The sequence below is a fragment of the Cherax quadricarinatus genome, chromosome 1, assembly GCF_038502225.1.
Source record: "Cherax quadricarinatus isolate ZL_2023a chromosome 1, ASM3850222v1, whole genome shotgun sequence".
NCBI lineage: Eukaryota > Metazoa > Arthropoda > Malacostraca > Decapoda > Parastacidae > Cherax > Cherax quadricarinatus.
The window spans coordinates 5,397,780-5,410,988 of NC_091292.1; the positions used below are offsets into that span (position 1 = coordinate 5,397,780).

General features: G+C 40.3%; 2 protein-coding genes across 5 annotated transcripts in view; both read right to left on the reverse strand.

Moving 5' to 3' along the window:
• Positions 1–10,819, reverse strand: part of LOC128686305 (golgin subfamily A member 3) — a 60,932-nt gene extending 50,113 nt beyond the window's left edge. The window contains exons 1-2 of the mRNA XM_053773141.2: positions 10,682–10,819; positions 2,385–2,544 (exon numbers count right to left, since the gene is read on the reverse strand). Of these exons, the coding sequence (XP_053629116.2) occupies positions 2,385–2,513 (129 nt within the window). The 5' untranslated portion in view covers positions 2,514–2,544; positions 10,682–10,819. The remainder of the gene's footprint in view (positions 1–2,384; positions 2,545–10,681) is intronic.
• Positions 1–13,209, reverse strand: part of LOC128690837 (uncharacterized) — a 480,921-nt gene that overhangs the window by 177,017 nt on the left and 290,695 nt on the right. The gene's annotated exons all lie outside the window — the stretch shown is intronic.

Below are 13,209 nucleotides of genomic sequence, written 5' to 3' on the forward strand. Positions count from 1 at the left end.
ATACTCTCCCCTCCTCCCATCCCATCAATCATCACCAGATCTTCAATAAAGATAAGAAGAGTATTAATTGTGCATGTCTTCTTCAGTTTGTGTATATTAAAATTAATATTTCATGTGGTAAAAAAATTTTTTTTTTCATACTTTGGGGTGTCTTGCACAGATTAATTTGATTTCCATTATTTCTTATGGGAAAATTAATTCACCTTACAATAATTTTGGCTTACGATGAGCTCTCAGTAACGGATTAATATCATAAGGTGGGGGTCCACTGTATACACTTTGAAGGTCCTGGAGGGATTTGTACCAAACCTGCACATGAAAATCACTCCCTATGAAAGCAAAAGACTCGGCAGGAAATGTAACATTCCCCCGATGAAAAGCAGGGGCGCCACGCGTACACTGAGAGACAACACAATAAGTGTCCGGGGCCCAAGACTGTTCAGCTGCCTCCCAGCATACATAAAGGGGATTACCAACAGACCCTTGGCTGTCTTTAAGAAGGCACTGGACAGGCACCTAAAGTCAGTACCTGACCAACCGGGCTGTGGTTCGTATGTCAGCTTGCGTGCAGCCAGCAGTAACAGCCTGGTTGATCAGATCCTGATCCACCATGAGGCCTGGTCTCAGACCGAGCCACGGGGGCGTTGACCCCTGAAACCCTCACCAGGTAAACTCAAGATAAACCTGTTGACTATGTCACCAACACCAGCTCCAAAGAAGCACACACTCTCTCTCACCTTCTTATTCCTATTACAGAAAGCACAGTCCATATATCTTACCTGTGAGTCACCAACCACAAGAATTTGCTTACCTCTATTAGCAGGGGAAGTAGTACCTTTACCTTCACTGACCACTGAAGTACACTCATCCTGAAGAACAGAAGCAATTTCCTACCTTCAGATCTTCTCTATTAACTTTCCTTATTTTGATGCTCCTCCCATTACTGGGAAGCATTTGCCACTTGTAGCAGGTGTTGGACTGCACTTCACTGCTGGTAGCCTTTTCGTCCTCACCTTCAGCCTCCTCATAGCGAGTGACAGACTGCACCTTACTGCTGGTAGCCTCATTCCCCTCAACCACTCCAGCCACCTCACACTCACTCCCAAACCCATCGAGGTGAGCCTTCAGCCTCCTAATTTCCTCCTGGAGAAGTAGGACCTCCTCGAACACTAACCTCATAAACGGTCCAAACGTATATATACGTTTTTTCAAAATTTGAAAGTACGTATGTAAAAAAATGTACATCTTGTTTTTTTTTTTACATTTGAAAATGTGTAAAAAACTTTTATCTACTTTTTTTTGTTATATTTGAAAATATGTAAAAAAAAATAATCTACTTTTGGAGCACTATGGATTTGAACGTCGATCTATTTGGACCATTTAAGGGTTAAAACACTGCAGAAGCAAGCCATGGCTTTGTAACTCGCCACAATAATCTCCAAAGCAGCTCAGGACCTGTGACCTCTTGTGACCACTGACCTGGCCTGCAGGATTTTAACTGAAAGCCTTGTTTTATTGCAATAATTTACAATGTGACTTTCAAGGAAATTCAGAGGCAGTCTTAAGCAGTCTAGAAATTGAGGTGGATTTTTTTTTTTATTAATACTTCAGTTGTTCCCCACTGAGGCAGAGTGCCCGAGAAAGAAGAACCTCTCATCATCATCATTCACTCCAACACTGTCTTGCCAAAGGCACACCTACACTACAGTTAAGAATTGCCACACACACTGTATATCACCATATGTTAAGATAAGAAGATTTCATTCGGATTTTTAACCCCAGAGGGTTAGCCACCCAGGATAACCCAAGAAAGTCAGTGCATCATCGAGGACTAACTTATTTCCATTGGGGTCCTCAATCTTGTCCCTCAGGATGCAACCCACACCAGTCGACTAACACCCAGGTACCTATTTGCTGCTAGGTGATATTTTCATATGGATTCAAGTCCAGAAAAAATAAAGAAAATTAACACAGTAACAAACAATAAACAACTTTATTTCTGTGTTTATATTATTAAGCACAAAGAAAGCCATTAGCATGCACGTGCATTTCCGGCAGACTTATCCTAATGCTTACAGATACTTAACATTAGACACACGTTATTGAGATGTAAATTAATACCTAACAGTGTAAAATTAGTTGCATATGAATACAAAATACTGCATCATATCCAGCAGGAGGTCCAAGGTTCAGAAGTTGCTGATGAATTCATGCCCTCAGTTGCACAAATTACATCAACATCAGTTTCTTTGCAGGACTAAGAACCTAGTTGAAAAACTGAATCTGCTGGGTAGGATTTATACTGATCATACAACATTATAGACTTTCATGTAACATCAATTCAAACATCATAATTATATCAAAACAATAAAAAACAAACAAACCTGAAAGTCTGTCAGAGGGTCAATCACCACATCAAAGACTTGAGAATCTGTATTAGTGTACTGACTGGTAAGATCTGTCGAGTCAAGCTTTCCCGAGTCTATGTTTACCCTGATGTCACCAGCCTCCATCGTTAATCAAGGTAGCAAATCGCTGCCATACCTAGAAAATATATAATGTACACTAATGTGTGCTACATTCATGACTGTACATGACAAAAACATTCAAAAGATATCTAAAAAAACAACTTCATGTAAATTATGTATGTACATTATTCTATACAGTCTTATGCTTTCTTCTTATTTATATAAATATTAATACTATATAGGTGGCCCCTGCTTTACAGTGCTTTGCTAATGCAGTGGTTTTTAATTATACCCATTTTTCATTTATTCTAACTTCCTACAATAAATATATTCACCACTCACTAAGCTAAGGACTAAACTATTTTAAGGTAAGAAATATGTGTACTGTATATGCATTATTTAGGCCTAGCTTTACTGCTCACTTTACATATGAGTAAACATGTTATCAGGCTTTCAAAGTGATTTTCGCTTTACAATGGTAACTCAGAACCTAACCTGCTGCGTAAGCGGGGTCCTCCTGTATATTGTATACCATTGTAACTCCCATAAATTATGTACAGCACTCTTAATTTGCTTAGTTTATGCCAGAGTATGATTTTTCGTATAAATTTCAACATAAAGTACTGTATACACGTATATGGACTGATACTTACAGTGTAAGTTATCACTGTATAATTATAGGCTTTAACTGCATATTTTTATTATTATATTAGTGGAAGTGCTAAACCCATTTATTTATTTATTAACAATTTGAGCACACATACAGAGGTACAAAAAATACAGATAAGAGCAGCATGCCAAAGCCACTTATACTATGCATAGCATTACGGGCTGGCTTAAAATTAACTTAGGATTAACTAAGCAATGATGAAATCAGTGATAAAACATTAATGTAAACAGATAACTATAAAGCACAAGTGAGTATTACAAAGACAGGTCATATGGTTGCATGCATTGTTGTACATTCAGTCGTATGAAGTATTCTGTTAGGTAGTGTATTTAAAAAAAATAATAAAGTTAGATTCGGTTTTAGGTTTAACATTTATGTGATATAATTGTGAGAAACATTTAAGATATACAATTTATAAGGTTCAGTTATTCAGTATTTATTTGGTTTTGGGTGAGTAAGTGATCTTTGAGAAGAGACATGAATTTATAAACAGGTAGTGTTTCTTTTATATTTACAGGTAATGAATTCCAGATTTTAGGGCCTTTTATGTGCATTGAGTTTTTGCATAGTGTGAGATGGACACGAGGAACATCAAAGAGTGATCTGTGCCTTGTGTTATGGTCATGTGTTCTGTTGAGGTTGGCAAGGAGATGTTTGAGGGGAGGGTTAATATCAGAGTTAAGTGTTCTATGTATGTAATAGGTGCAGTAATAAGTATGGATGTTTTGTATGGTGAGTAGGTTTAGTGTATTGAATATTGGTGGAGTGTGCTGCCTGTAGTGAGAATTTGTTATCATTCTAACTGCAGCCTTTTGTTGGGTAATTAGTGGTCTGAGATGGTTAATTGTTGTTGAGCCCCATGCACAAATTCCATAGGTGAGATAGGGGTAAATAAGAGAGTGATATAGGGCCAGGAGGGCTGACTGTGGAACATAGTACCGTATCTTCGATAGTATGCCTACAGTCTTGGAAATTTTCTTAGAAATTTGTTGTATATGTGTATGAAATTTGAGTCTATTATCAAGTGGATTCCTAAGAATTTTCCCTCTGTTAGCTTTGTGATAGGTGATCCGTTTATCATTATGTTAAGAGGGACATCTGTAGCTCTGTTACCAAACTGAATGAAGTAGGTTTTGTCAATGTTTAGTGTAAGTTTGTTAGTCCTCATCCAGGTAGATATTTTCTGTAATTCAGTATTTACAGTATTGGCTAGCGTGACTGGACTCGGGTGAGAGAAGACGTATGTAGTGTCATCTGCAAATAGTGTGGGTTTGAGTAATTGCGAAGCATTTGGAAGGTCATTTATGTATAGGAGAAAGAGAAGAGGGCCAAGGACACTTCCCTGTGGGACACCAACTGTAATTGGTTGCGCAGAAGAGTTTGCCCCATTTGCGTACACATATTGGCTTCTGTTGCTGAGGTATGACTTGAGGTAGTTGAGGGAGTGCCCTCTTATACCATAGTGTGACAATTTTACGTGGAGCAAGTCATGGTCAACTGTATCAAAAGCTTTACGTAAGTCAATGAAGATCCCCAGTGGGACTTCTTTTTTCTCTATTGCAGTGTATATATGTTCTAGCATGTGTATAATAGCATCATTAGTATTTTTATTAGGCCTGAATCCAAATTGGCAGGGGTTGAGTATGTTTTGGGAGATAAGGTAGGAGTAGATTCGTTTATGAATTAATTTTTCGAAGATTTTTGAGAGAGGGTGTAAGTTGGATATTGGCCTATAGTTATTCAACTCTGTTTGGTCTCCTCCTTTGTGGATCGGGGTGACCCTTGCTATTTTGAGTACTGTAGGGAAGGTGGAGGATTCAATGGATTTGTTAAAGAGTGTTGCAATGATTGGTGATAGCACTTGTGACACTTTTTTGTATATAAAGGGTGGTAAGGTATTTAAATCTCCTGCCTTGTTTTTTAGTGCGTTGATAATAAGGGAGACTTCGTATGGGTTAGTCGGAGCTAGGAACAGTGTGTTCGGGTAGTTGCCGGTGAGGTAGTCATTTGGTGGGGTATCTGAGCTTGGAATTTTATTGGCAAGGTTTTGTCCTATAGTGGAGAAGAAATCATTGAGTCTGCTGTTTCTGTTGGTGGGAGTTGGGGTTCATCTGATTTTGCTAATTTTATTTTGCTATTAAGTGATATCTTTTTTGTTCCCAGAATTTCTGATAGGGTTTTCCAGGTCTTTTTTATATCACCTCGTAAGTTGGATAATCTGTTCTCATAATACAATTTTTTTGCCCTTCTTATCAGGCTGGTTAGGATTGACGAGTAACGTTTTGTTTGGTCTCTGGTTATGTGACCCATTCTGCACTGTTTTTCATATGTAGCTCACCATACAAAACATCCATACTTATTACTGCACCTATTACATACATAGAACACTTAACTCTGATATTAACCCTCCCCTCAAACATCTCCTTGCCAACCTCAACAGAACACATGACCATAACACAAGGCACAGATCACTCTTTGATGTTCCTCGTGTCCATCTCACACTATGCAAAAACTCAATGCACATAAAAGGCCCTAAAATCTGGAACTCATTACCTGTAAATATAAAAGAAACACTACCTGTTTATAAATTCAAGTCTCTTCTCAAAGATCACTTACTCACCCAAAACCAAATAAATACTGAATAACTGAACCTTATAAATTGTATATCTTAAATGTTTCTCACAATTATATCACATAAATGTTAAACCTAAAACCCAATCTAACTTTATTATTTTTTAAATACACTACCAAACAGAATACTCCATTCTACTGAATGTACAACAATGCATACAACCATATGACCTGTCTTTGTAATACTCACTTGTGCTTTATAGTAATCTGTTTACATTAAAGTTTTATCACTGATGTCATCATTGCTTAGTTCATCTTAAGTTAATTTTAAGCCAGCCCGTAATGCTATGCATAGTATAAGTGGCTTTGGCATGCTGCTCTTATCTGTATTTTTTGTACCTCTGTATGTGTGCTCAAATTTTTAAATAAATAAATAAATAAATAAATAAATATTGGTGTTTTGTATTTATGGATTTGAGAATGCTGGGTGTTAGCCAGGGACTGTTCAGTCTCTTAGCTGTCATCTGTTTAGTTTTTTTAGGGCAGTGCTTGTTATAGAGGTATTGGGTCTTTTTTAAAAAATTATTAATACATTCGTCAATATCTGTATAGATTTCTAGCTCAGTGTGCCAATCAATGTTTGCTACTGCTGTTGTGAAGTTATTAATGGCTGCCTCATTGTGAAGTCTGAAGGTGACTTTAGTAGTGTCTTGGGGTAGTTTACCAAGAGTTGTTATGAGGAAAGTAGGGTAGTGGTCTGTGGTATTATCTGTAATTATGCCTGATTTTAAAGGGGATATGGTGTTGGTCCAGATGTGGTCAAGTAGGGAAACACTAGTCTCTGTAACTCTTGTAGGTTTTGTTACTGTTGGTAGTAACATACAGTTACTCATTGTGTTTGTGAATTCAGTAACGTGTGGGTCCTGGTCTTGCAGGAGATTTATATTGAAGTCACCTGAGAGTAGTAAGTGATCTTTGTTCATGCGTGCATCAGTTATCATACTTCCTAGGTTTTGACTAAATTGGCTAATGTTTGACTGTGGAACTCTGTAGATGTTTATCAATGTGAGAGGTTTTTGTAGGTATTTGGATTTGAATTTAGCTATTATATATTCCCCATGTTCATCCCTTGTGCAAGTATTAGTGATACATTCTAGTTGGTCTGAGTAGTATATGGCTGTGCCACCCCCTTGTTGGTCTGGCCTACAGTTGTGTATGGCTGTGTAACCAGGAATGGCATAGACATCTGTACTATCAGGCTTTAGCTAGGTTTCAGTTAGTGTAATGATGGACATATTGGCATGTAAGGAATTTAGTAATGCTATGAGGTCATCGTAATGCTTGCTTAAAGATCTGATATTGTAGTTAAAGATAGTTATGTTGTTGTTGGCTCTGAGAAGTGCATTTGATTGTTCTGCTGTGTAGTAATTACAGTAACTGTTTGATTCATTTAAGTCATTAAATAAGAGGTTGGTATCAGGATCAATGCTTGTAATCATAAGATTTGTAGTGAATCTATAGTTAGAATTAAGTATAAAACAAAGTAAATAGTCTTAAGCTAAAAAATAGCACCTGAATTATTTAACAAATGTAAAATAATGAGCTAAGGTAGTTTTTTTTTTTTTTTTTTTTTTTTTTTTTAAGCTAAAATAAAGGAGACAATATAAAAGGGACTAATACAAATAAAGTGATGATCAAATAATGGAGCTTGGGAATATGATAGTAGGTAGTACTATAAAGGTAATTATTTAAAGTTAGAATTATATTATAAAATTATAATATAAAAGGGACTAATATAGGTTGTGGTGAACAATAAAGTGGTAATCAAATAAATGAACTTTGGAATATAATGGCAAAATTGTGAACTTATTCTACTTTATCACCTGAGAATAGCACCTTGATTATTTTAACAATTGTGAATATATAAACTAGGGTAGTTATATAAAGCTAAAATAAAGGAGAAAATATATAAGGGACTAAAATTAAGTAATGGTAAACAAAGTTAAATGGACAGATGGTAGGAATTATAATATAAACTTATAATATAAAAATACAATTTGAAATGGTACTTGCAATTGCACTAGAGTCTGGTATAGGTTGTTGACAAGATCAAGATTATACCTAGATTTAAATTGACAAAATAAAATTCACAAATAAGGATCATACAGCATCTGAGGAATGGGAGGCAACTGGGCTTGATCTAAGGAAACAGATAACAATTCTAATTCCTTGAATTAAGATCCCCCTCACATTATCTGCTATCATAGTACAGTATTCACTTCATTGTTTATTAGAATTATAATCATAACTAAGCACTAAACCCACAAGGGTCATACAGCTTGTTTATTAGAATTTCTTATTAAATTACATTAACATACAGTACAGTACTAATTTCCTAGTGTTCACTTGATGTTTTGTGATATTGTGTGTATACGTGTATATAGGTAATATACATAGTACAACGCTGCATGACCCTTGCGGGTATAGTGCTTAGTTATGATTATAATAATGGTAACAGAGAAAACTTTCGAAGTTATTATGATTAGTTAAATACATGTCTGCAAAACAGAGAGAAATAAGTGCAAAATACAATACATATTACAATGTACGAGTTTGTCTTGGCTGCTGCTGAGTGACCCACATGACACTTGATGTCAAGTGGAAACCACCAGTGTCAAGTGGACACCACAGGGGTCCAGTGGAAACCACCAGTGTCAAGTGGACACCACAGGGGTCCAGTGGAAACTACCAGTGTCAAGTGGACACCACAGGGGTCCAGTGGAACCTACCAAGTGTTAAGTGGAAACTACCAAGTGTGAAGTGGACAAAACCAGTGTCAAGTGGACACCACAAGGGTCAAGTGGACACCACCAGTGTCAAGTGGAAACTACCAGTGTCAAGTGGAAACCACCAGTGTCAAGTGGACACCACAGGGATCCAGTGGACCACCAGTGTCAAGTGGACACCACCAGTGTCAAGTGGACACCACAGGGGTCCAGTGGAAACTACCAGTGTCAAGTGGACATCACAGGGTTCCAGTGGAAACTACCAAGTGTTAAGTGGAAACTACCAAGTGTGAAGTGGACACCACCAGTGTCAAGTGGAAACTACCAGTGTCAAGTGGAAACCACCAGTGTCAAGTGGACACCACAGGGGTCCAGTGGAAACCACCAGTGTCAAGTGGACACTAGTGTCAAGTGGAAACCACCAGTGTCAAGTGGAAACCAGTGTCAATGTCACGTCAACATCAATGTCAAGTGAACACCACCAGTGTCACGTCAACACCACCAGTGTCAAGTAAACACCACCAGTGTCACATCAACATCACCAGTGTCATGTGGACACCACCAGTGTCACGTCAACACCACCAGTGCCAAGTGAACACCACCAGTGTCAAGTGGACACAACCAGTGTCACGTCAACACCACCAGTGTCAAGTGGACACCACCAGTGTCACGTCAACACCAGTGTCAAGTGGACACCACCAGTGTCACGTCAACACCACCAGTGTCAAGTGGACACCACCAGTGTCACGTCAACACCACCAGTGTTACGTCAACACCACCAGTGTCAAGTGAACACCACCAGTGTCACGTCAACACCACCAGTGTCACGTCAACACCACCAGTGCCAAGTGAACACCACCAGTGTCAAGTGGACACCACCAGTCACGTCAACACCACCAGTGTCAAGTGAACACCACCAGTGTCAAGTGGACACCACCAGTGTCACGTCAACACCACCAGTGTCAAGTGGACACCACCAGTGTCACGTCAACGCCACCAGTCAAGTGGACACCACCAGTGTCACGTCAACATCACCAGTGTCATGTGGACACCACCAGTGTCACGTCAACACCACCAGTGTCAAGTGGACACCAGTGTCACGTCAACGCCACCAGTGTCAAGTGGACACCACCAGTGTCAAGTGGACACCACCAGTCACGTCAACACCACCAGTGTCAAGTGGACACCACCAGTGTCACGTCAACACCACCAGTGTCACATCAACACCACCAGTGCCAAGTGGACACCACCAGTGTCACGTCAACACCACCAGTGTCAAGTGGACACCACCAGTGTCAAGTGAACACCACCAGTGTCAAGTGGACACCAGTGTCAAGTGGACACCAGTGTCACGTCAACACCACCAGTGTCAAGTGGACACCACCAGTGTCAAGTGGACACCACAAGTGTCACGTCAACACCATCAGTGTCAAGTGGACACCACCAGTGTCAAGTGGACACCAGTGTCACGTCAACACCACCAGTGTCAAGTGGACACCACCAGTGTCAAGTGGACACCACCAGTGTCACAACACCACCAGTGTCAAGTGAACACCACCAGTGTCACGTCAACACCACCAGTGTCAAGCGAACACCACCAGTGTCACGTCAACACCACCAGTGTCAAGTGGACACCACCAGTGTCACAACACCACCAGTGTCAAGTGAACACCACCAGTGTCACGTCAACACCACCAGTGTCAAGTGGACACCACCAGTGTCACGTCAACACCACCAGTGTCAAGTGGACACCACCAGTGTCACGTCAACACCACCAGTGTCAAGTGAACACCACCAGTGTCACGTCAACACCACCAGTGTCAAGTGGACACCACCAGTGTCACGTCAACGCCACCAGTGTCACGTCAACACCACCAGTGTCAAGTGAACACCACCAGTGTCACGTCAACACCACCAGTCAAGTGGACACCACCAGTGTCAAGTGGACACCACTAGTGTCACGTCAACACCACCAGTGTCACGTCAACACCACCAGTGTCAAGTGGACACCACCAGTGTCACGTCAACACCACCAGTGTCAAGTGGACACCACCAGTGTCACGTCAACACCACCAGTGTCAAGTGGGTCACTCTACATAACTCTTACCACCACCTAACTAGGGGAAAAAAAAGTCACCCAACTGTGACAGGAACTTTAACACTGGTTAACAAGCTAGAGTTATTACCACTGGTGCATGTTGCTTGTGAGTTGTTAGTGTTCACATGATAACACAGGTAACAGCTGTGACTGTTGTCTGCTGCTACACCACCCACTCTACTACGTCCTTCCTTCCTACCTCCACTCTTTACTCTCTCACCTCACTTGTTTTCATAATTCTCCCTTCTTTGGTTATTAACTCTCCCTTCCTTGGTTATTAATTATCCCTTCCTTGGTCATTAACTCTCCCTTCCTTGGTTATTAATTCTCCCTTCCTTGGTCATTAACTCTCCCTTCCTTTGCTATTAACTCTCCCTTCCTTGGTTATTAATTCTCCCTTCCTTGGTTATTAACTCTCCCTTCCTTGGTTATTAACTCTCCCTTCCTTGGTTATCAACTCTCCCTTCCTTGGTTATCAACTCTCCCTTCCCTGGTTATTAACTCTCCCTTCTTTAGTTATTAACTCCCTTTCTTCCTTAGTACCTCTTCTTCCTTCCCTGTTAACTCTCCCTTATTTTTTTTAGTTATTAACTCTTCCTTTTTTTGTTATTAACTCAACTTTCTTTAGTTATTAATTATCCCCTTTCCCTTAGTTTTTAACTCTCCCTTGGTTATTATCTCTTCTTCCTTTCCTGTTAACTCTTTCTTTTTTAACACCGCTTCTTTATTTATTACCTCATCTGCCTTGTTACCTCTCCCCTCACTTTGTAGTTATTAACTCACCCTTCTTTATTATTAACTCTCCCTAATTCTTTAGTTATTATTTCTCCCCTCTTCTTTAGTTATTAACTCTCTCTCTGTACAAACATTGTATCATGCTGAAATAAAGAATTTTTCTCCTTATTAATTCACCCTTCTTGCGCCACCGTCCACAGGTGCACAATAAACTAGCCACTTCGGTGGCAAAATCTAAACTAATTCTTCTTACTTCACGTTGTCCTTGTTAAGTCTCCCTGCATTCCTTTTAACGCGCCCTTCTTTCATCCTTAACTCTCCTTTCTTTGTCAGACACTGCAGCATCATGAGTCTTGATACAAGGAATTCTTCAGTACTTGTCCAACTTTTGGACGAAGATCTACTCATTAACTAGTGGAGGACACATGACCATAACACAAGACACAGATCTCTTTTTGATATACCTCGTGTCCATATCACAGTGTAAAAACTCTATGCACATAAAGGGCCCCAAAATTTGGAATTCATTACCAGAAGATATTAAAGTAACCCAGTCTGAAAATCAATAAGACTTCTCAAAAGCCACTTAATCACCCTAGACTAAATGCTGAATACTCAGTACACACATACTTATGTTATTCCCACATCATAATTTCAACAATTACTTTGAACCTTATATGCATTGTTTACCTGGAGTTTACCTGGAGAGTTCCGGGGGTCAACGCCCCCGCGGCCCGGTCTGTGACCAGGCCTCCTGGTGGATCAGAGCCTGATCAACCAGGCTGTTGCTGCTGGCTGCACGCAAACCAACGTACGAGCCACAGCCCGGCTGATCCGGAACTGACTTTAGGTGCTTGTCCAGTGCCAGCTTGAAGACTGCCAGGGGTCTGTTGGTAATCCCCCTTATGTGTGCTGGGAGGCAGTTGAACAGTCTCGGGCCCCTGACACTTATTGTATGGTCTCTTAACGTGCTAGTGACACCCCTGCTTTTCATTGGGGGGATGGTGCATCGTCTGCCAAGTCTTTTGCTTTCGTAGTGAGTGATTTTCGTGTGCAAGTTCGGTACTAGTCCCTCTAGGATTTTCCAGGTGTATATAATCATGTATCTCTCCCTCCTGCGTTCCAGGGAATACAGGTTTAGGAACCTCAAGCGCTCCCAATAATTGAGGTGTTTTATCTCCGTTATGCGCGCCGTGAAAGTTCTCTGTACATTTTCTAGGTCGGCAATTTCACCTGCCTTCAAAGGTGCTGTTAGTGTGCAGCAATATTCCAGCCTAGATAGAACAAGTGACCTGAAGAGTGTCATCATGGGCTTGACCTCCCTAGTTTTGAAGGTTCTCATTATCCATCCTGTCATTTTTCTAGCAGATGCGATTGATACAATGTTATGGTCCTTGAAGGTGAGATCCTCCGACATGATCACTCCCAGGTCTTTGACGTTGGTGTTTCGCTCTATTTTGTGGCCAGAATTTGTTTTGTACTCTGATGAAGATTTAATTTCCTCATGTTTACCATATCTGAGTAATTGAAATTTCTCATCGTTGAACTTCATATTGTTTTCTGCAGCCCACTGAAAGATTTGGTTGATGTCCGCCTGGAGCCTTGCAGTGTCTGCAATGGAAGACACTGTCATGCAGATTCGGGTGTCATCTGCAAAGGAAGACACGGTGCTGTGGCTGACATCCTTGTCTATGTCGGATATGAGGATGAGGAACAAGATGGGAGCGAGTACTGTGCCTTGTGGAACAGAGCTTTTCACCGTAGCTGCCTCGGACTTTACTCTGTTGACGACTACTCTCTGTGTTCTGTTAGTGAGGAAATTATAGATCCATCGACCGACTTTTCCTGTTATTCCTTTAGCACGCATTTTGTGCGCTATTA